At 51.6% G+C, this 20,826-nt stretch overlaps 1 protein-coding gene across 11 annotated transcripts in view; it reads right to left on the reverse strand.

Moving 5' to 3' along the window:
* LOC135510303 (phosphatidylinositol-binding clathrin assembly protein-like) overlaps positions 1–20,826 on the reverse strand; it is a 79,998-nt gene that overhangs the window by 23,372 nt on the left and 35,800 nt on the right. For all 11 annotated transcript variants that reach the window (XM_064931130.1, XM_064931129.1, XM_064931124.1 and 8 more), the window contains exons 3-8: positions 18,803–18,878; positions 18,518–18,620; positions 17,995–18,088; positions 17,664–17,775; positions 3,643–3,749; positions 545–586 (exon numbers count right to left, since the gene is read on the reverse strand). In XM_064931130.1, coding sequence (XP_064787202.1) covers positions 545–586; positions 3,643–3,749; positions 17,664–17,775; positions 17,995–18,088; positions 18,518–18,620; positions 18,803–18,878 — 534 coding nt within the window. The remainder of the gene's footprint in view (positions 1–544; positions 587–3,642; positions 3,750–17,663; positions 17,776–17,994; positions 18,089–18,517; positions 18,621–18,802; positions 18,879–20,826) is intronic.

Raw genomic sequence — 20,826 nt, forward strand, 5'->3', positions numbered from 1 at the left:
TTGGGGGAATGGTAGAGGCTTGTTTTACTTTACAGTGGTCTGCACAACGTATAATGTTTCACATCACTGCCAAGCTCATTGCCTATCTGGGCCTCCACTGTCACAACTCACGTTGACACAAATGACTGAATCAACAGGGCACAACGCATCATGTTGAAGACAAAGAGAAAGGAGTACAGAGAAGAGGGAGATCAACAAAATGAGTAACAAAGGAGGAGAGAGACAGAGAGAGAGACAGAGAGAGAGACAGAGAGAGAGACAGAGAGAGAGACAGAGAGAGACAGAGAGACAGAGAGAGAGAGAGAGACAGAGAGAGAGAGAGACAGAGAGAGAGAGAGACAGAGAGACAGAGAGAGAGAGAGACAGACAGAGAGAGAGACAGACAGAGAGAGAGACAGAGAGAGACAGAGAGAGAGAGAGACAGAGAGAGAGAGAGAGACAGAGAGAGAGAGAGAGAGAGAGAGAGAGAGAGAGCTGTTACATGAATGAATGGATGAAGATGTGTGTGTGTGTGGAACCAGAAGAGGTGAAAATATAGACTGACCTGTGAGAGATCTGGGATATCACCCTGATCTATTCCAACTTGCTGTTGTCACAAACACACAACGGAAAACAAAAACAGGCCAACGGAAAACAGGGGGAAGGGAAAAAAATAAAACAAGGGAATCATTACTTCCATGCAGTGACCAAGGCCGTGAGTCCCAATAATATCTCCTTCCTCCTGAAGTGTGCACTTGATCACTATTTTACACAAATGTAAAAGCATTGGATTGGAGGATGCTAGTGTGTTTCTATATACCAGTAATTTCCTTTCAAACCCATGTTGTGTGTATGTACCCACATGTGTAACTGATACAAACAAACACACATTTTTAAATGGATGTCACTTAATGGGGCCTCATCGGCGTCAGTTAATGGGGATCCGAATCATTCAAACCATGAAGAGAAGTGTACAAGTGCACACTTCAGGAGAAAGGAGAGATTATTGGGAAGCAGCGTTTGTAAACATAGAAAACAACAATGGAAACAAAATGAAGAATCCAATCAAACATGCTGACACAACCGGATCGATGAATATGATTGGACGATCTTGAGTATGCCCTTGTGACTGACCAATGGGAGACGAGACATGGTGAGAGTGTGGTGAATGAATGGTGAGCAAATTGAACACACATTTAAAATAGTTCCAAAACAACATTGAAACTGTGGGGCGAGAGAGAGAGGGGCGAGAGAGAGAGGGGCGAGAGAGAGAGGGGCGAGAGAGAGAGGGGCGAGCGAGAGGGGTCGAGCGAGAGAGACGGGGAGTGGGGCGAGCGAGAGAGACGGGGAGTGGGGCGAGCGAGAGGGGCGAGCGAGGGGGCCGAGCGAGAGAGACGGGGGCCGAGCGAGAGAGACGGGGAGTGGGTCGAGCGAGGGGGAGTGGGGCGAGCGAGGGGGAGTGGGGCGAGCGAGAGAGAGAGACGGGGAGTGGGGCGAGCGAGAGAGACGGGGGAGTGGGGCGAGCGAGAGAGACGGGGGAGTGGGGCGAGCGAGAGAGACGGGGAGTGGGGCGAGCGAGAGAGACGGGGGGAGTGGGGCGAGCGAGAGAGACGGGGGGAGTGGGGCGAGCGAGAGAGACGGGGGGAGTGGGGCGAGCGAGAGAGACGGGGGGAGTGGGGCGAGCGAGAGAGACGGGGAGTGGGGCGAGCGAGAGAGACGGGGAGCGAGAGAGACGGGGGGAGTGGGGCGAGCGAGAGAGACGGGGGAGCGAGAGAGACGGGGGGAGTGGGGCGAGCGAGAGAGACGGGGGTGGGGCGAGCGAGAGAGACGGGGGGAGGGGGCGAGCGAGACAGACGGGGGGGTGGGGCGAGCGAGAGAGCGGGGGAGTGGGGCGAGCGAGAGAGACGGGGGGTGGGGCGAGCGAGAGAGACGGGGGGTGGGGCGAGAGAGCGGGGGGTGGGGCGAGAGAGCGGGGGTGGGGCGAGAGAGAGGGGGAGTGGGGCGAGAGAGAGGGGGAGGGGGCGAGAGAGAGGGGGAGTGGGGCGAGAGAGAGGGGGGGGCGAGAGAGAGGGGGAGGGGGCGAGAGAGAGGGGGAGTGGGGCGAGAGAGAGGGGGAGGGGGCGAGAGAGAGGGGGAGTGGGGCGAGAGAGAGGGGGAGTGGGGCGAGAGAGAGGGGGTGGGGCGAGAGAGAGAAAGAGGGAGAGAGAGGGGGGGGGAGGGGGGGAGAGAGGGAGGGGGAGAGAGAGGGAGGGGGGGAGAGGGGGAGAGAGAGGGAGGGGGGGAGAGGGGGAGAGAGAGAAAGAGGGAGAGAGAGGGGGGGAGAGAGAGAAAGAGGGAGAGAGAGGGGGAGAGAGAGAAAGAGGGAGAGAGAGGGGGGAGAGAGAAAGAGGGAGAGAGAGAGGGGGGGAGAGAGAGAGAAAGAGGGAGAGAGAGGGGGGGAGAGAGAAAGAGGGAGAGAGAGAGAAAGAGGGAGAGAGAGGGGGAGAGAGAAAGAGGGAGAGAGAGAGGGGGGAGAGAGAGAGGGGGAGAGAACCTAACCTCCACCATCTAAGGGCCATTTTTGGAGATGTTCAGCTGCGTACATGAGTTGGCGTGTCTCTCTCTGTGTGTGTGTGTGTGTGTGTGTGTGTGTATGTGTGTGTGTGTGTGTGTGTCCTTTTCTCATTGGGCAAAAGTCCGTCCTCTCTCTCTCCCCCGTCCTCCGGGAAAAAAGTGCTCCACAAGTGTCGGCAAATGGAAGTTTATCCTGCCCTCGCTGAAAGCCTCCTGTCGGTGAGGAGGGACACGCGTAACCAACCACAGAACAGTGTTGCTATCTGCCACACACCCCGATTAAATCAGCTGCCGTATCATCAGAGAGAAACACACATTTAAAAACACGATAGACTATGTTTTATCGATAAAATGTCAGAGTTAAAAACCTAATCATCCCAATGCACCTTTATTTTGGGATCTACCCCAGTCAATGTAATTTGCCTGATGTGGGAGTGGAGGAGCTGCTACTGGGGGTGTCCCAGAGGTAAAGCCTACCGAAGCAGACTCTAGGCCAAAGGCTGGGGAGGGGCATCTGCAACAGCCGAATAGACAGACTCAGGTCAACGCGGCTGCTTTCCGTTTTTAAACTTTTTACTGAATAAATGTGGAAATAAACGCTCTGTACCTCCGTATGACACACTGAAACTGGAGGCATAACTACAATTCATTGGTTAGAGGTCTCAAATATCACTTTCATTTGTATGTCCTGAAGCTTTAGAATCACAGCAAAGTCGGTTTCAGTCTAGTCTTTGGCCACATTTGAATGGGTCAACCAAAACACCCCGATGACTGGTTGACAAATAGTCCCCCCCCCCCCACAATGCAGCTGGTGAGATGCAACCGCAGCTGGAAAAAAACAGCATGATCTTAATTCACATGATTTTTGTAAAGCTCACGCCTCAGCATGTAGTCTGACAGTTTTTATAACCATAACGCAACACAGAACAACGGTCACCGTAGTGATCCTCCTCGAACGCAGCCATTCCTTTTATACATTTTCATCCTCGTTCAGCCTCCTCGCCGCCTATCCTCGATTACCTTTGAGCTTATTGAAAAGTAGGCGAGAGAGGACGGAGAGAGAGGACGCAGGATTTGGCCTGTGAGCTTGCGTACAGTGTGCATGTGTACCTCTGCTACTTTGAGAAACTCAGACAGCTTGGTCATCCTGTACAGGAACTTCTTATAGATGTCCAACGCCTCTTTACATTGACCCTTCTTCAGATCAAAATACTTCTCTGAGACAGAGAAAAGAGAGAGAGAATAGAAGAGAGAGGACAAGAGAGAGAATAGAAGAGAGAGGACGGGAGAGAGAATAGAAGAGAGAGGACAGGAGAGAGAATAGAAGAGAGAGGACAGGAGAGAGAATAGAAGAGAGAGGACAGGAGAGAGAATAGAAGAGAGAGGACGGGAGAGAGAATAGAAGAGAGAGGACGGGAGAGAGAATAGAAGAGAGAGGACGGGAGAGAGAATAGAAGAGAGAGGACAGGAGAGAGAGAGAATAGAAGAGAGAGGACAGGAGAGAGAATAGAAGAGAGAGGACAGGAGAGAGAATAGAAGAGAGAGGACAGGAGAGAGAATAGAAGAGAGAGGACAGGAGAGAGAATAGAAGAGAGAGGACAGGAGAGAGAATAGAAGAGAGAGGACAGGAGAGAGAATAGAAGAGAGAGGACAGGAGAGAGAATAGAAGAGAGAGGACAGGAGAGAGAATAGAAGAGAGGACAGGAGAGAGAATAGAAGAGAGAGGACAGGAGAGAGAATAGAAGAGAGAGGACAGGAGAGAGAATAGAAGATAGAGGACAGGAGAGAGAGAGAATAGAAGAGAGGACAGGAGAGAGAGAATAGGAGAATAGGAGAGGACAGGAGAGAGAGAGAGAATAGAAGAGAGAGAGAATAGAAGAGCATAGAAGAGAGAGGACAGGAGAGAGAGAGAGAATAGAAGAGAGGAAAGTACAAAAAGCCATTAGTAGGGGGGAGACACTCAGAAATACATCTCAACATGTCAAGACAGAGCCACAGCATTACACACCCACACCCACGTTAGACAGCGGAGCTCACATCAGCCTATAGACAACCTGTAGTGTTCATTGATATTCCCTGTCTGAGATTTAAAATCACATCAAATTGGCACAAGAACTTTAAATCTCATTGCAAGAAGAAACACAATGTGATCAGGATAACAGCCACCAGTACCAATCGAGAGTTGACAGCTCACAGTCTACATACAATTATCATCAGTAGCAATCTAGTGTTGACAGCTCAGTCTACATCAGTACCAATCTAGTGTTGACAGCTCAGTCTACATCAGTACCAATCTAGTGTTGACAGCTCAGTCTACATCAGTACCAATCTAGTGTTGACAGCTCACAGTCTACATCAGTACCAATCTGTTGACAGCTCACAATCTACATACAATTATCATCCGTACCAATCTAGTGTTGACAGCTCAGTCTACATCAGTACCAATCTAGTGTTGACAGCTCAGTCTACATCAGTACCAATCTAGTGTTGACAGCTCAGTCTACATCAGTACCAATCTAGTGTTGACAGCTCAGTCTACATCAGTACCAATCTAGTGTTGACAGCTCACAGTCTACACCCGTACCAGTCTAGTGTTGACAGCTCACAGTCTACATTCAATTATCATCCGTACCAATCTAGTGTTGACAGCTCACAGTCTACATACAATTATCATCCGTACCAATCTAGTGTTGACAGCTCAGTCTACATCAGTACCAATCTAGTGTTGACAGCTCAGTCTACATCAGTACCAATCTAGTGTTGACAGCTCACAGTCTACATGCAATTAAAGGGTCAGAACTGCACAAAAACAAAAGCCGACAGTATTTTAACCAGAGGACTGACAACATGTCAGTGTCTAAGAGGGTTCCCCATCATGTCAGTGTCTAAGAGGGTTCTCCAACATGTCGGTGTCTAAGAGGGTTCCCCAGCATGTCAGTGTCTAAGAGGGTTCCCCAGCATGTCAGTGTCTAAGAGGGTTCCCCAGCATGTCAGTGTCTAAGAGGGTTCTCCAAAATGTCAGTGTCTAAGAGGTGTCTGTATACTAGGGTTCTCCAACATGTCAGTGTCTAAGAGGGTTCTCCAGCATGTCGGTGTCTAAGAGGGTTCCCCATCATGTCAGTGTCTAAGAGGGTTCCCCATCATGTCAGTGTCTAAGAGGGTTCCCCATCATGTCAGTGTCTAAGAGGGTTCCCCATCATGTCAGTTTCTAAGAGGGTTCCCCAGCATGTCAGTGTCTAAGAGGGTTCCCCAGCATGTCAGTGTCTAAGAGGGTTCCCCATCATGTCAGTGTCTAAGAGGGTTCCCCAGCATGTCAGTTTCTAAGAGGGTTCCCCATCATGTCAGTTTCTAAGAGGGTTCCCCATCATGTCAGTGTCTAAGAGGGTTCCCCAGCATGTCAGTGTCTAAGAGGGTTCCCCAGCATTTCAGTTTCTAAGAGGGTTCCCCAGCATGTCAGTGTCTAAGAGGGTTCCCCAGCATGCCGGTGTCTAAGAGGTGTCTGTGTACTAGGGTTCCCCAGCATGTCAGTGTCTAAGAGGGTTCTCCAGCATGTCAGTGTCTAAGAGGGTTCCCCAACATGCCAGTGTCTAAGAGGGTTCCCCAACATGCCAGTGTCTAAGAGGTGTCTGTGTACTAGGGTTCCCCAGCATGTCAGTGTCTAAGAGGGTTCTCCAGCATGTCAGTGTCTAAGAGGGTTCCCCATCATGTCAGTGTCTAAGAGGGTTCCCCATCATGTCAGTGTCTAAGAGGGTTCCCCAACATGCCAGTGTCTAAGAGGTGTCTGTGTACTAGGGTTCCCCAACATGCCGGTGTCTAAGAGGTGTCTGTGTACAAGGGTTCCTCAACATGCCGGTGTCTAAGAGGGTTCCCCATCATGTCAGTGTCTAAGAGGGTTCCCCAACATGTCAGTGTCTAAGAGGTGTCTGTGTACTAGGGTTTCCCAACATGCCGGTGTCTAAGAGGTGTCTGTGTACTAGGGTTCCCCAACATGTCGGTGTCTAAGAGGGTTCCCCAGCATGTCAGTGTCTAAGAGGGTTCCCCAGCATGTCAGAGTCTAAGAGGGTTCCCCAGCATGTCAGTGTCTAAGAGGGTTCCCCAGCATGTCAGTGTCTAAGAGGGTTCCCCAGCATGTCAGTGTCTAAGAGGGTTCCCCAGCATGTCGGTGTCTAAGAGGGTTCCCCATCATGCCGGTGTCTAAGAGGGTTCCCCAACATGTCAGTGTCTAAGAGGGTTCCCCAGCATGTCAGTGTCTAAGAGGGTTCACCAGCATGTCAGTGTCTAAGAGGGTTCCCCAGCATGTCAGTGTCTAAGAGGGTTCCCCAGCATGTCGGTGTCTAAGAGGGTTCCCCATCATGCCGGTGTCTAAGAGGGTTCCCCAACATGTCAGTGTCTAAGAGGGTTCCCCAACATGCCGGTGTCTAAGAGGTGTCTGTGTACTAGGGTTCCCCAGCATGTCAGTGTCGAAGAGGGTTCCCCAACATGTCAGTGTCTAAGAGGTGTCTGTGTACTAGGGTTCCCCATCATGTCAGTGTCTAAGAGGGTTCCCCAGCATGTCAGTGTCTAAGAGGGTTCCCCAGCATGTCAGTGTCTAAGAGGTGTCTGTGTACTAGGGTTCCCCAGCATGTCAGTGTCTAAGAGAGTTCCCCAGCATGTCGGTGTCTAAGAGGGTTCCCCAGCATGTCAGTGTCTAAGAGGGTTCCCCAGCATGTCAGTGTCTAAGAGGGTTCCCCAGCATGTCAGTGTCTAAGAGGGTTCCCCAGCATGCCGGTGTCTAAGAGGGTTCCCCAACATGTCAGTGTCTAAGAGGGTTCCCCAGCATGTCAGTGTCTAAGAGGGTTCCCCAGCATGTCAGTGTCTAAGAGGGTTCCCCATCATGTCAGTGTCTAAGAGGGTTCCCCAGCATGTCAGTGTCTAAGAGGGTTCCCCAGCATGTCAGTGTCTAAGAGGGTTCCCCAGCATGTCAGTGTCTAAGAGGGTTCCCCATCATGCCGGTGTCTAAGAGGGTTCCCCAACATGTCAGTGTCTAAGAGGGTTCCCCATCATGTCAGTGTCTAAGAGGGTTCCCCATCATGTCAGTGTCTAAGAGGGTTCCCCATCATGTCAGTGTCTAAGAGGGTTCCCCATCATGTCAGTGTCTAAGAGGGTTCCCCATCATGTCAGTGTCTAAGAGGGTTCCCCATCATGTCAGTGTCTAAGAGGGTTCCCCATCATGTCAGTGTCTAAGAGGGTTCCCCATCATGTCAGTGTCTAAGAGGGTTCCCCATCATGTCAGTGTCTAAGAGGGTTCCGCAGCATGTCAGTGTCTAAGAGGGTTCCCCAGCATGTCAGTGTCTAAGAGGGTTCCCCAGCATGCCAGTGTCTAAGAGGGTTCCCCAACATGTCAGTGTCTAAGAGGGTTCCCCAACATGTCAGTGTCTAAGAGGGTTCCCCAGCATGCCGGTGTCTAAGAGGGTTCCCCAACATGCCGGTGTCTAAGAGGGTTCCCCAACATGCCGGTGTCTAAGAGGTGTCTGTGTACTAGGGTTCCCCAGCATGTCAGTGTCTAAGAGGTGTCTGTGTACTAGGGTTCCCCATCATGTCGGTGTCTAAGAGGGTTCCCCAGCATGTCAGTGTCTAAGAGGGTTCCCCAGCATGTCAGTGTCTAAGAGGGTTCTCCAACATGTCAGTGTCTAAGAGGGTTCTCCAACATGTCGGTGTCTAAGAGGGTTCTCCAACATGTCGGTGTCTAAGAGGGTTCTCCAACATGTCAGTGTCTAAGAGGGTTCCCCAACATGTCAGTGTCTAAGAGGTGTCTGTGTACTAGGTTTCCCCAGCATGTCAGTGTCTAAGAGGTGTCTGTGTACTAGGGTTCCCCAACATGTCAGTGTCTAAGAGGGTTCCCCAGCATGTCAGTGTCTAAGAGGGTTCCCCAGCATGTCAGTGTCTAAGAGGGTTCCCCAGCATGTCGGTGTCTAAGAGGGTTCCCCAGCATGTCGGTGTCTAAGAGGGTTCCCCAACATGCCGGTGTCTAAGAGGGTTCCCCATCATGTCAGTGTCTAAGAGGGTTCCCCATCATGTCAGTGTCTAAGAGGGTTCCCCATCATGTCAGTGTCTAAGAGGGTTCCCCATCATGTCAGTGTCTAAGAGGGTTCCCATCATGTCAGTGTCTAAGAGGGTTCCCCAGCATGTCAGTGTCTAAGAGGGTTCCCCAGCATGTCAGTGTCTAAGAGGGTTCCCCATCATGTCAGTGTCTAAGAGGTGTCTGTGTACTAGGGTTCCCCAACATGTCAGTGTCTAAGAGGTGTCTGTGTACTAGGGTTCCCCAGCATGTCAGTGTCTAAGAGAGTTCCCCAGCATGTCGGTGTCTAAGAGGGTTTCCCAACATGCCGGTGTCTAAGAGGTGTCTGTGTACTAGGGTTCCCCAACATGTCGGTGTCTAAGAGGGTTCCCCAGCATGTCAGTGTCTAAGAGGGTTCCCCAGCATGTCAGTGTCTAAGAGGGTTCCCCAGCATGTCAGTGTCTAAGAGGGTTCCCCAGCATGTCAGTGTCTAAGAGGGTTCCCCAGCATGTCAGTGTCTAAGAGGGTTCCCCAGCATGTCAGTGTCTAAGAGGGTTCCCCATCATGCCGGTGTCTAAGAGGGTTCCCCAACATGTCAGTGTCTAAGAGGGTTCCCCAGCATGTCAGTGTCTAAGAGGGTTCCCCAGCATGTCAGTGTCTAAGAGGGTTCCCCAGCATGTCGGTGTCTAAGAGGGTTCCCCATCATGCCGGTGTCTAAGAGGGTTCCCCAACATGCCGGTGTCTAAGAGGTGTCTGTGTACTAGGGTTCCCCAGCATGTCAGTGTCGAAGAGGGTTCCCCAACATGTCAGTTTCTAAGAGGTGTCTGTGTACTAGGGTTCCCCATCATGTCAGTGTCTAAGAGGGTTCCCCATCATGTCAGTGTCTAAGAGGGTTCCCCAGCATGTCAGTGTCTAAGAGGGTTCCCCAGCATGTCAGTGTCTAAGAGGTGTCTGTGTACTAGGGTTCCCCAACATGTCAGTGTCTAAGAGGTGTCTGTGTACTAGGGTTCCCCAGCATGTCAGTGTCTAAGAGAGTTCCCCAGCATGTCGGTGTCTAAGAGGGTTCCCCAGCATGTCAGTGTCTAAGAAGGTTCCCCAGCATGTCAGTGTCTAAGAGGGTTCCCCAGCATGTCAGTGTCTAAGAGGGTTCCCCAGCATGTCAGTGTCTAAGAGGGTTCCCCAGCATGTCAGTGTCTAAGAGGGTTCCCCATCATGCCGGTGTCTAAGAGGGTTCCCCAGCATGTCAGTGTCGAAGAGGGTTCCCCAACATGTCAGTGTCTAAGAGGTGTCTGTGTACTAGGGTTCCCCATCATGTCAGTGTCTAAGAGGGTTCCCCATCATGTCAGTGTCTAAGAGGGTTCCCCAGCATGTCAGTGTCTAAGAGGGTTCCCCAGCATGTCAGTGTCTAAGAGGTGTCTGTGTACTAGGGTTCCCCAACATGTCAGTGTCTAAGAGGTGTCTGTGTACTAGGGTTCCCCAGCATGTCAGTGTCTAAGAGAGTTCCCCAGCATGTCGGTGACTAAGAGGGTTCCCCAACATGTCAGTGTCTAAGAGGTGTCTGTCCCAGTGTCACTAGGGTTCCCCAGCATGTCAGTGTCTAAGAGGTGTCTGTGTACTAGGGTTCCCCATCATGTCGGTGTCTAAGAGGTGTCTGTGTACTAGGGTTCCCCAGCATGTCAGTGTCTAAGAGGGTTCCCCAGCATGTCAGTGTCTAAGAGGTGTCTGTGTACTAGGGTTCCCCATCATGTCGGTGTCTAAGAGGTGTCTGTGTACTAGGGTTCCCCATCATGTCAGTGTCTAAGAGGGTTCCCCAGCATGTCAGTGTCTAAGAGGTGTCTGTGTACTAGGGTTCCCCAGCATGCCGGTGTCTAAGAGGTGTCTGTGTACTAGGGTTCCCCAACATGTCAGTGTCTAAGAGGTGTCTGTGTACTAGGGTTCCCCAACATGCCGGTGTCTAAGAGGTGTCTGTGTACAAGGGTTCCCCAACATGCCGGTGTCTAAGAGGTGTCTGTGTACTAGGGTTCCCCAGCATGTCGGTGTCTAAGAGGGTTCCCCAACATGCCGGTGTCTAAGAGGTGTCTGTGTACTAGGGTTCCCCAACATGTCAGTGTCTAAGAGGGTTCCCCAGCATGTCAGTGTCTAAGAGGGTTCCCCAGCATGTCAGTGTCTAAGAGGGTTCCCCAGCATGTCAGTGTCTAAGAGGGTTCCCCAGCATGTCAGTGTCTAAGAGGGTTCCCCAGCATGTCAGTGTCTAAGAGGGTTCCCCATCATGTCAGTGTCTAAGAGGGTTCCCCATCATGTCAGTGTCTAAGAGGGTTCCGCAGCATGTCAGTGTCTAAGAGGGTTCCGCAGCATGTCAGTGTCTAAGAGGGTTCCCCATCATGTCAGTGTCTAAGAGGGTTCCCCAGCATGTCAGTGTCTAAGAGGGTTCCCCAGCATGTCAGTGTCTAAGAGGGTTCCCCAGCATGTCAGTGTCTAAGAGGTGTCTGTGTACTAGGGTTCCCCAACATGTCAGTGTCTAAGAGGTGTCTGTGTACTAGGGTTCCCCAGCATGTCAGTGTCTAAGAGAGTTCCCCAGCATGTCGGTGACTAAGAGGGTTCCCCAACATGCCGGTGTCTAAGAGGTGTCTGTGTACTAGGGTTCCCCAACATGTCAGTGTCTAAGAGGGTTCCCCATCATGTCAGTGTCTAAGAGGGTTCCCCATCATGTCAGTGTCTAAGAGGGTTCCCAGCATGTCAGTGTCTAAGAGGGTTCCCCAGCATGTCAGTGTCTAAGAGGGTTCCCCATCATGTCAGTGTCTAAGAGGGTTCCCCAGCATGTCAGTGTCTAAGAGGGTTCCCCAGCATGTCAGTGTCTAAGAGGGTTCCCCAACATGTCAGTGTCTAAGAGGGTTCCCCAGCATGCCGGTGTCTAAGAGGGTTCCCCAACATGCCGGTGTCTAAGAGGGTTCCCCAACATGCCGGTGTCTAAGAGGGTTCCCCAACATGCCGGTGTCTAAGAGGTGTCTGTGTACTAGGGTTCCCCAGCATGTCAGTGTCTAAGAGGGTCCCCCAACATGTCAGTGTCTAAGAGGTGTCTGTGTACTAGGGTTCCCCATCATGTCGGTGTCTAAGAGGGTTCCCCAGCATGTCAGTGTCTAAGAGGGTTCCCCAGCATGTCAGTGTCTAAGAGGGTTCTCCAACATGTCGGTGTCTAAGAGGGTTCTCCAACATGTTGGTGTCTAAGAGGGTTCTCCAACATGTCAGTGTCTAAGAGGGTTCTCCAACATGTCAGTGTATAAGAGGGTTCCCCAACATGTCAGTTTCTAAGAGGGTTCCCCAACATACCGGTGTCTAAGAGGTGTCTGTGTACTAGGTTTCCCCAGCATGTCAATGTCTAAGAGGTGTCTGTGTACTAGGGTTCCCCAACATGTCAGTGTCTAAGAGGGTTCCCCAGCATGTCAGTGTCTAAGAGGGTTCCCCAGCATGTCGGTGTCTAAGAGGGTTCCCCAACATGTCGGTGTCTAAGAGGGTTCCCCAGCATGCCGGTGTCTAAGAGGGTTCCCCAACATGCCGGTGTCTAAGAGGTGTCTGTGTACTAGGGTTCCCCAGCATGCCGGTGTCTAAGAGGTGTCTGTGTACTAGGGTTCCCCAACATGCCGGTGTCTAAGAGGTGTCTGTGTACTAGGGTTCCCAATCATGTCGGTGTCTAAGAGGGTTCCCCAGCATGTCAGTGTCTAAGAGGGTTCCCCAGCATGTCAGTGTCTAAGAGGTGTCTGTGTACTAGGGTTCCCCAACATGTCGGTGTCTAAGAGGGTTCCCCAGCATGTCGGTGTCTAAGAGGGTTCCCCAGCATGTCAGTGTCTAAGAGGGTTCCCCAGCATGTCAGTGTCTAAGAGGGTTCCCCAGCATGTCAGTGTCTAAGAGGGTTCCCCAGCATGTCAGTGTCTAAGAGGGTTCCCCAGCATGTCAGTGTCTAAGAGGGTTCCCCAGCATGTCAGTGTCTAAGAGGGTTCCCCAGCATGTCAGTGTCTAAGAGGGTTCCCCAGCATGTCAGTGTCTAAGAGGGTTCCCCAGCATGTCAGTGTCTAAGAGGGTTCCCCAGCATGTCGGTGTCTAAGAGGGTTCCCCATCATGCCGGTGTCTAAGAGGGTTCCCCAACATGTCAGTGTCTAAGAGGGTTCCCCAGCATGTCAGTGTCTAAGAGGGTTCCCCAGCATGTCGGTGTCTAAGAGGGTTCCCCATCATGCCGGTGTCTAAGAGGGTTCCCCAACATGCCGGTGTCTAAGAGGTGTCTGTGTACTAGGGTTCCCCAGCATGTCAGTGTCTAAGAAGGTTCCCCAGCATGTCAGTGTCTAAGAGGGTTCCCCAGCATGTCAGTGTCTAAGAGGGTTCCCCAGCATGTCAGTGTCTAAGAGGGTTCCCCAGCATGTCAGTGTCTAAGAGGGTTCCCCATCATGCCGGTGTCTAAGAGGGTTCCCCAACATGTCAGTGTCTAAGAGGGTTCCCCAGCATGTCAGTGTCTAAGAGGGTTCCCCAGCATGTCAGTGTCTAAGAGGGTTCCCCATCATGTCAGTGTCTAAGAGGGTTCCCCAGCATGTCAGTGTCTAAGAGGGTTCCCCAGCATGTCAGTGTCTAAGAGGGTTCCCCAGCATGTCAGTGTCTAAGAGGGTTCCCCATCATGCCGGTGTCTAAGAGGGTTCCCCAACATGTCAGTGTCTAAGAGGGTTCCCCAACATGCCGGTGTCTAAGAGGTGTCTGTGTACTAGGGTTCCCCAGCATGTCAGTGTCTAAGAGGGTTCCCCAACATGTCAGTGTCTAAGAGGTGTCTGTGTACTAGGGTTCCCCATCATGTCAGTGTCTAAGAGGGTTCCCCATCATGTCAGTGTCTAAGAGGGTTCCCCAGCATGTCAGTGTCTAAGAGGGTTCCCCAGCATGTCAGTGTCTAAGAGGGTTCCCCAGCATGTCAGTGTCTAAGAGGTGTCTGTGTACTAGGGTTCCCCAACATGTCAGTGTCTAAGAGGTGTCTGTGTACTAGGGTTCCCCAGCATGTCAGTGTCTAAGAGAGTTCCCCAGCATGTCGGTGACTAAGAGGGTTCCCCAACATGTCAGTGTCTAAGAGGTGTCTGTGTACTAGGGTTCCCCAGCATGTCAGTGTCTAAGAGGTGTCTGTGTACTAGGGTTCCCCATCATGTCGGTGTCTAAGAGGTGTCTGTGTACTAGGGTTCCCCATCATGTCAGTGTCTAAGAGGGTTCCCCAGCATGTCAGTGTCTAAGAGGTGTCTGTGTACTAGGGTTCCCCAGCATGCCGGTGTCTAAGAGGTGTCTGTGTACTAGGGTTCCCCAACATGTCAGTGTCTAAGAGGTGTCTGTGTACTAGGGTTCCCCAACATGCCGGTGTCTAAGAGGTGTCTGTGTACAAGGGTTCCCCAACATGCCGGTGTCTAAGAGGTATCTGTGTACTAGGGTTCCCCAGCATGTCGGTGTCTAAGAGGGTTCCCCAACATGCCGGTGTCTAAGAGGTGTCTGTGTACTAGGGTTCCCCAACATGTCAGTGTCTAAGAGGGTTCCCCAGCATGTCAGTGTCTAAGAGGGTTCCCCAGCATGTCAGTGTCTAAGAGGGTTCCCCAGCATGTCAGTGTCTAAGAGGGTTCCCCAGCATGTCAGTGTCTAAGAGGGTTCCCCAGCATGTCAGTGTCTAAGAGGGTTCCCCAGCATGTCAGTGTCTAAGAGGGTTCCCCAGCATGTCAGTGTCTAAGAGGGTTCCCCAGCATGTCGGTGTCTAAGAGGGTTCCCCAACATGTCGGTGTCTAAGAGGGTTCCCCAGCATGCCGGTGTCTAAGAGGGTTCCCCAACATGCCGGTGTCTAAGAGGTGTCTGTGTACTAGGGTTCCCCAGCATGCCGGTGTCTAAGAGGTGTCTGTGTACTAGGGTTCCCCAACATGCCGGTGTCTAAGAGGTGTCTGTGTACTAGGGTTCCCAATCATGTCGGTGTCTAAGAGGGTTCCCCAGCATGTCAGTGTCTAAGAGGGTTCCCCAGCATGTCAGTGTCTAAGAGGGTTCCCCAACATGTCGGTGTCTAAGAGGGTTCCCCAACATGTCGGTGTCTAAGAGGGTTCCCCATCATGTCAGTGTCTAAGAGGGTTCCCCAGCATGTCAGTGTCTAAGAGGGTTCCCCAGCATGCCGGTGTCTAAGAGGTGTCTGTGTACTAGGGTTCCCCAACATGTCAGTGTCTAAGAGGTGTCTGTGTACTAGGGTTCCCCAACATGTCGGTGTCTAAGAGGATTCCCCAACATGTCAGTGTCTAAGAGGTGTCTGTGTACTAGGCTTCCCCATCATGTCGGTGTCTAAGAGGGTTCCCCAGCATGTCAGTGTCTAAGAGGGTTCCCCAGCATGTCAGTGTCTAAGAGGGTTCCCCAACATGTCGGTGTCTAAGAGGGTTCCCCAACATGTCGGTGTCTAAGAGGGTTCTCCAACATGTCAGTGTCTAAGAGGGTTCTCCAACATGTCGGTGTCTAAGAGGGTTCCCCAACATGTCGGTGTCTAAGAGGGTTCCCCAACATGTCAGTGTCTAAGAGGGTTCCCCATCATGTCAGTGTCTAAGAGGGTTCCCCAACATGTCAATGTCTAAGAGGGTTCCCCATCATGTCAGTGTCTAAGAGGGTTCCCCAACATGTCAGTGTCTAAGAGGGTTCCCCAACATGTCAGTGTCTAAGAGGGTTCCCCATCATGTCAGTGTCTAAGAGGGTTCCCCAGCATGTCGGTGTCTAAGAGGTGTCTGTGTACTAGGGTTCCCCAGCATGTCAGTGTCTAAGAGGGTTCCCCATCATGTCAATGTCTAAGAGGGTTCCCCATCATGTCAGTGTCTAAGAGGGTTCCCCAACATGTCAGTGTCTAAGAGGGTTCCCCATCATGTCAGTGTCTAAGAGGGTTCCCCATCATGTCAGTGTCTAAGAGGGTTCCCCAGCATGTCGGTGTCTAAGAGGGTTCCCCAGCATGTCGGTGTCTAAGAGGGTTCCCCAGCATGTCAGTGTCTAAGAGGGTTCCCCAGCATGTCAGTGTCTAAGAGGTGTCTGTGTACTAGGGTTCCCCAGCATGTCAGTGTCTAAGAGGGTTCCCCATCATGTCAATGTCTAAGAGGGTTCCCCATCATGTCAGTGTCTAAGAGGGTTCCCCAACATGTCAGTGTCTAAGAGGGTTCCCCAACATGTCAGTGTCTAAGAGGGTTCCCCATCATGTCAGTGTCTAAGAGGGTTCCCCAGCATGTCGGTGTCTAAGAGGGTTCCCCAGCATGTCAGTGTCTAAGAGGGTTCCCCAGCATGTCAGTGTCTAAGAGGGTTCCCCATCATGTCAGTGTCTAAGAGGGTTCCCCATCATGTCAGTGTCTAAGAGGGTTCCCCATCATGTCAGTCTCTATGAGGGTTCCCCATCATGTCAGTCTCTATGAGGGTTCCCCATCATGTCAGTCTCTATGAGGGTTCCCCAGCATGTCAGTGTCTAAGAGGGTTCACCAGCATGTCAGTGTCTAAGAGGGTTCCCCAGCATGTCAGTGTCTAAGAGGGTTCCCCAGCATGTCAGTGTCTAAGAGGGTTCCCCAGCATGTCAGTGTCTAAGAGGTGTCTGTGTACTAGGGTTCCCCAGCATGTCAGTGTCTAAGAGGGTTCCCCATCATGTCAATGTCTAAGAGGGTTCCCCATCATGTCAGTGTCTAAGAGGGTTCCCCAACATGTCAGTGTCTAAGAGGGTTCCCCATCATGTCAGTGTCTAAGAGGGTTCCCCATCATGTCAGTGTCTAAGAGGGTTCCCCATCATGTCAGTGTCTAAGAGGGTTCCCCATCATGTCAGTGTCTAAGAGGGTTCCCCAGCATGTCAGTGTCTAAGAGGGTTCCCCAACATGCCGGTGTCTAAGAGGTGTCTGTGTACTAGGGTTCCCCAGCATGTCAGTGTCTAAGAGGTGTCTGTGTACTAGGGTTCCACAACATGTCAGTGTCTAAGAGGGTTCCCCAGCATGTCAGTGTCTAAGAGGGTTCCCCAACATGCCGGTGTCTAAGAGGTGTCTGTGTACTAGGGTTCCCCAACATGCCGGTGTCTAAGAGGGTTCCCCAGCATGTCGGTGTCTAAGAGGGTTCCCCAGCATGTCGGTGTCTAAGAGGGTTCCCCAACATGTCGGTGTCTCAGAGGGTTCTCCAGCATGTCGGTGTCTCAGAGGGTTCCCCAACATGCCGGTGTCTAAGAGGGTTCCCCAGCATGTCGGTGTCTAAGAGGGTTCCCCATCATGTCAGTGTCTAAGAGGGTTCCCCATCATGTCAGTGTCTAAGAGGGTTCCCCAGCATGTCAGTGTCTAAGAGGGTTCCCCAGCATGTCAGTGTCTAAGAGGGTTCCCCAGCATGTCAGTGTCTAAGAGGGTTCCCCAGCATGTCAGTGTCTAAGAGGTGTCTGTGTACTAGGGTTCCCCAGCATGTCTGTGTCTAAGAGGGTTCTCCAGCATGTCAGTGTCTAAGAGGGTTCCCCATCATGTCAGTGTCTAAGAGGGTTCCCCAGCATGTCAGTGTCTAAGAGGGTTCCCCAACATGCCGGTGTCTAAGAGGTGTCTGTGTACTAGGGTTCCCCAGCATGCCGGTGTCTAAGAGGTGTCTGTGTACTAGGGTTCCCCGACATGTCGGTGTCTAAGAGGTGTCTGTGTACTAGGGTTCCCCAACATGTCAGTGTCTAAGAGGTGTCTGTGTACTAGGGTTCCCCAACTGGGCGACTTCAGCCCGCCGGTAGTTTAACTCGCCCCTCCAAGTTTTCGGAGAAAAACAACAACATAAAACAACAGGAAATCAGCTCCAAGTGATTTTAAATGTTTGAAATCTGTTCCCAACTATTCCCAAAGGAGACACGTAATCGTATACAATCGTAAGCAAGGTTTGAAAATGATCATGTTTTAGTCAAATATTATATCTGTTTGGGATTCTAGGTCAAAGTGCAGTCATTGTGTTCCGGACCCCCGTACATCCACCCCATCATTTTTATTTTTAATAAAATCGGCCTGCAGCCGAATCGAGTTGATAATACTTATTCCTTTACTCAGCAAGAAAGAAGGGTTAAATCTGATTCTAGACCTGTCCTTACCCAGTAGGTTGATGACACCCTCGTTGTAGGCAGCAAACAGCCGGATGGAGTCTTTAAACAGCAGCATGAAGGCTGCATTGATGACTCCGTTAGTTAACTCATTAGGGTTGGCCTGGACGGAGACAGGAAGACAGGGATGGAGGGGGTGAGGGATGAAGAGGGTGAGGGATGAAGAGGGGAAGAAAGAGCGGGCCGAGGAGGAGGAAAGAGGGAGGAAGAGAATAATTTCAAAAACTTCTATTTCTCGATCTCCAAAAATCACAAAAAATGAAAACTTCAGTTCACATCTTCCCCACTATATATACACACATTCCGTTGAACACACACTTACCTGGAAGTCTAGCAGTGCGTCGAGTTGGTTCTGGATAATCGGCAATGTCTTGATGAGCTTCTCTGTGCTCATGGTGCGCATCACACCGTCAATCCTGGTAAGTATACACACACATTTGTAGTTAGTTTCCTTTTCCTGGACCAGCTGGTAATGGCAGGTTGTTAAGGCCCGTTTTACCAGATTCATTACATAGAGGCAACCTGACTCAACTTGGCTCAGCAGGCCGGCCCGCTACAGTCCTTGTAGGCTCAGCAGGCCGGGCCAGTAGAACTCAACTTGGCTCAGCCCGCTACAGTCCTAGCAGGCCGGCCCGCTACAGTCCTAGCAGGCCGGGCCAGGAGCTCAACTTGGCTCAGCCCGCTACAGTCCTAGCAGGCCGGCCCGCTACAGTCCTAGCAGGCCGGCCCGCTACAGTCCTAGCAGGCCGGCCCGCTACAGTCCTAGCAGGCCGGCCCGCTACAGTCCTAGCAGGCCGGCCCGCTACAGTCCTAGCAGACTGTATATATGAACTATTGTGTCCTACCCTCTCTTCATCTTGGTAAAGTCCACAGCCACCAGTCTGTAAGACATGGCCTTCTCATTCAGATAGCGGCTGTACCGACGGATGAACGTAGACATGTCATAACCTAGAGAGAGAACGAGAGAGAGAGAGAGAGCCTTTGAGCCAACCTCATTTGATGGAAACCACCACAGTACCCCCAGTGAAACCTCTCCCACCCCACTAAAATGGAGAAAATCTGACACCAAAGCCGTGTGTGTGCGCGTGTGGAATCATGCGCTAGTAAGTGTGTTGTAGCACATATCATACCTTGCAGAGCACCTTTGTCCAAGAAGTTGTTCAAGTTGAAGAGGGTGTTTCTAGAAGCCAGATACTGGATAAGACGCTGAGGAAAATGGAAGGAGACAAAAAAGGCAGACGTCTCAGGTCAGAATTAAGGAGTTCCTGACTAAAACGGGGTCAGAGAAATCCCATGTCCGTGTCCTAAATACCACCATATCCACTACTTCAACCTGGGCCCATAGGGCTCTAAATACAACGACTGCAATATTTAGGGAACAGGGTGCTATTTAAGATGCATCCCATCTCTTCAAGTATCAACATGGACTACATTCAATTGGCAGGGATGACACACACAAGGCTGGGAATTCCCGGGAAAAGAGGCGCGCTCTGCTGAGACATGAGCAGTCTGGAACGTCAACGTTCCCCATCTATCCTGGCGTTCCTGGTTCAGACGGAGCATCTCAGAATGCGGGGGATTCACACGACGCTAAAATCCATCACACTTCTGTGACAGACAATGAAAGAGGAGAGAGAGGAGCGGGGAGAGAGAGGAGCGGGGAGAGAGGAAAGAGAGCAGAGAGAGGAGCGGAGAGAGAGAGAGGAGCAGAGCAGAGAGAGAGGAGCAGAGCAGAGAGAGAGAGAGAGGAGCGGAGAGAGAGAGGAGCGGAGAGAGAGAGGAGCGGAGAGAGAGAGGAGCGGAGAGAGAGAGAGAGGAGCGGAGAGAGAGAGAGAGAGGAGCGGAGAGAGAGAGAGAGGAGCGGAGAGAGAGAGAGAGGAGCGGAGAGAGAGAGAGAGAGAGGAGCGGAGAGAGAGAGAGAGAGAGGAGCGGAGAGAGAGAGAGAGAGAGGAGCGAGAGAGAGAGGAGCAGAGAGAGAGGGAGCGGAGAGAGAGAGAGAGAGGAGCGGAGAGAGAGAGAGAGAGAGGAGAGAGAGAGAGAGAGAGAGGAGCGGAAAGAGAGAGAGAGAGAGGAGCGGAAGAGAGAGAGAGAGGAGCGGAAGAGAGAGAGAGAGAGCGGAGAGAGAGAGAGAGGAGGGAGAGAGAGAGAGAGGAGCGGAGAGAGAGAGAGAGGAGCGGAGAGAGAGAGAGAGGGGAGCGGAGAGAGAGAGAGAGGAGCGGAGAGAGAGAGAGAGGAGCGGAGAGAGAGAGAGAGGAGCGGAGAGAGAGAGAGAGGAGCGGAGAGAGAGAGAGAGAGGAGCGGAGAGGAGAGAGGGGAACGGAGAGGAGAGAGAGGGGAACGGAGAGGAGAGAGAGGGGAACGGAGAGAGAGGGGAACGGAGAGGAGAGAGAGGGGAACGGAGAGAGAGGGGAACGGAGAGAGAGGGGAACGGAGAGAGAGGGGAACGGAGAGAGAGGGGACGGAGAGAGAGGGGAACGGAGAGAGAGGGGAACGGAGAGAGAGGGGAACGGAGAGAGAGGGGAACGGAGAGAGAGGGGAACGGAGAGAGAGGGGAACGGAGAGAGAGGGCAGAAAGGAAAGAGTGAGCGAGAGTAGAAGAAAGAGAGAGTGCAACAGGACCACACAACACAATTGGCCCAGAGCTCATGTGATCTTGTAGATCAGAGAGAATTCATGAGTATTGCTTTCATTGGAGCGTTCACTCAACTTGATTAAATCCAATTGATATGCAGCAAATGGGTTGAATAGTTCCAAGATGGAGACATGGGAACCTCTCCACTGCCACAGCCTGCTGATTGATGAATTGATTCAGAGGAGAGAGATGGGAGGGGCCTATGCCGCTCAGTATATTTATATATAAACTCAACAAAAAAAAGAAACGTCCTCACTGTCAACTGTGTTAATCTTCAGCAAACTTAACATGTGTAAATATTTGTATGGACATAACAAGATTCAACAGCTGAAACATACACTGAACAAGTTCCGCCAGAACTTCCGGCGCCGACAGAGATGGCCGCCTCGCTTCGCGTTCCTAGGAAACTATGCAGTTTTTTGTTTTTTTACGTGTTATTTCATACATTAGTACCCCAGGTCATCTTAGGTTTCATTACATACAGTCGAGAAGAGCTACTGAATATAAGATCAGCGTCAACTC

Source organism: Oncorhynchus masou, chromosome 23 (genome assembly GCF_036934945.1).
Source record: "Oncorhynchus masou masou isolate Uvic2021 chromosome 23, UVic_Omas_1.1, whole genome shotgun sequence".
In the NCBI taxonomy this organism is placed as follows: domain Eukaryota; kingdom Metazoa; phylum Chordata; class Actinopteri; order Salmoniformes; family Salmonidae; genus Oncorhynchus; species Oncorhynchus masou.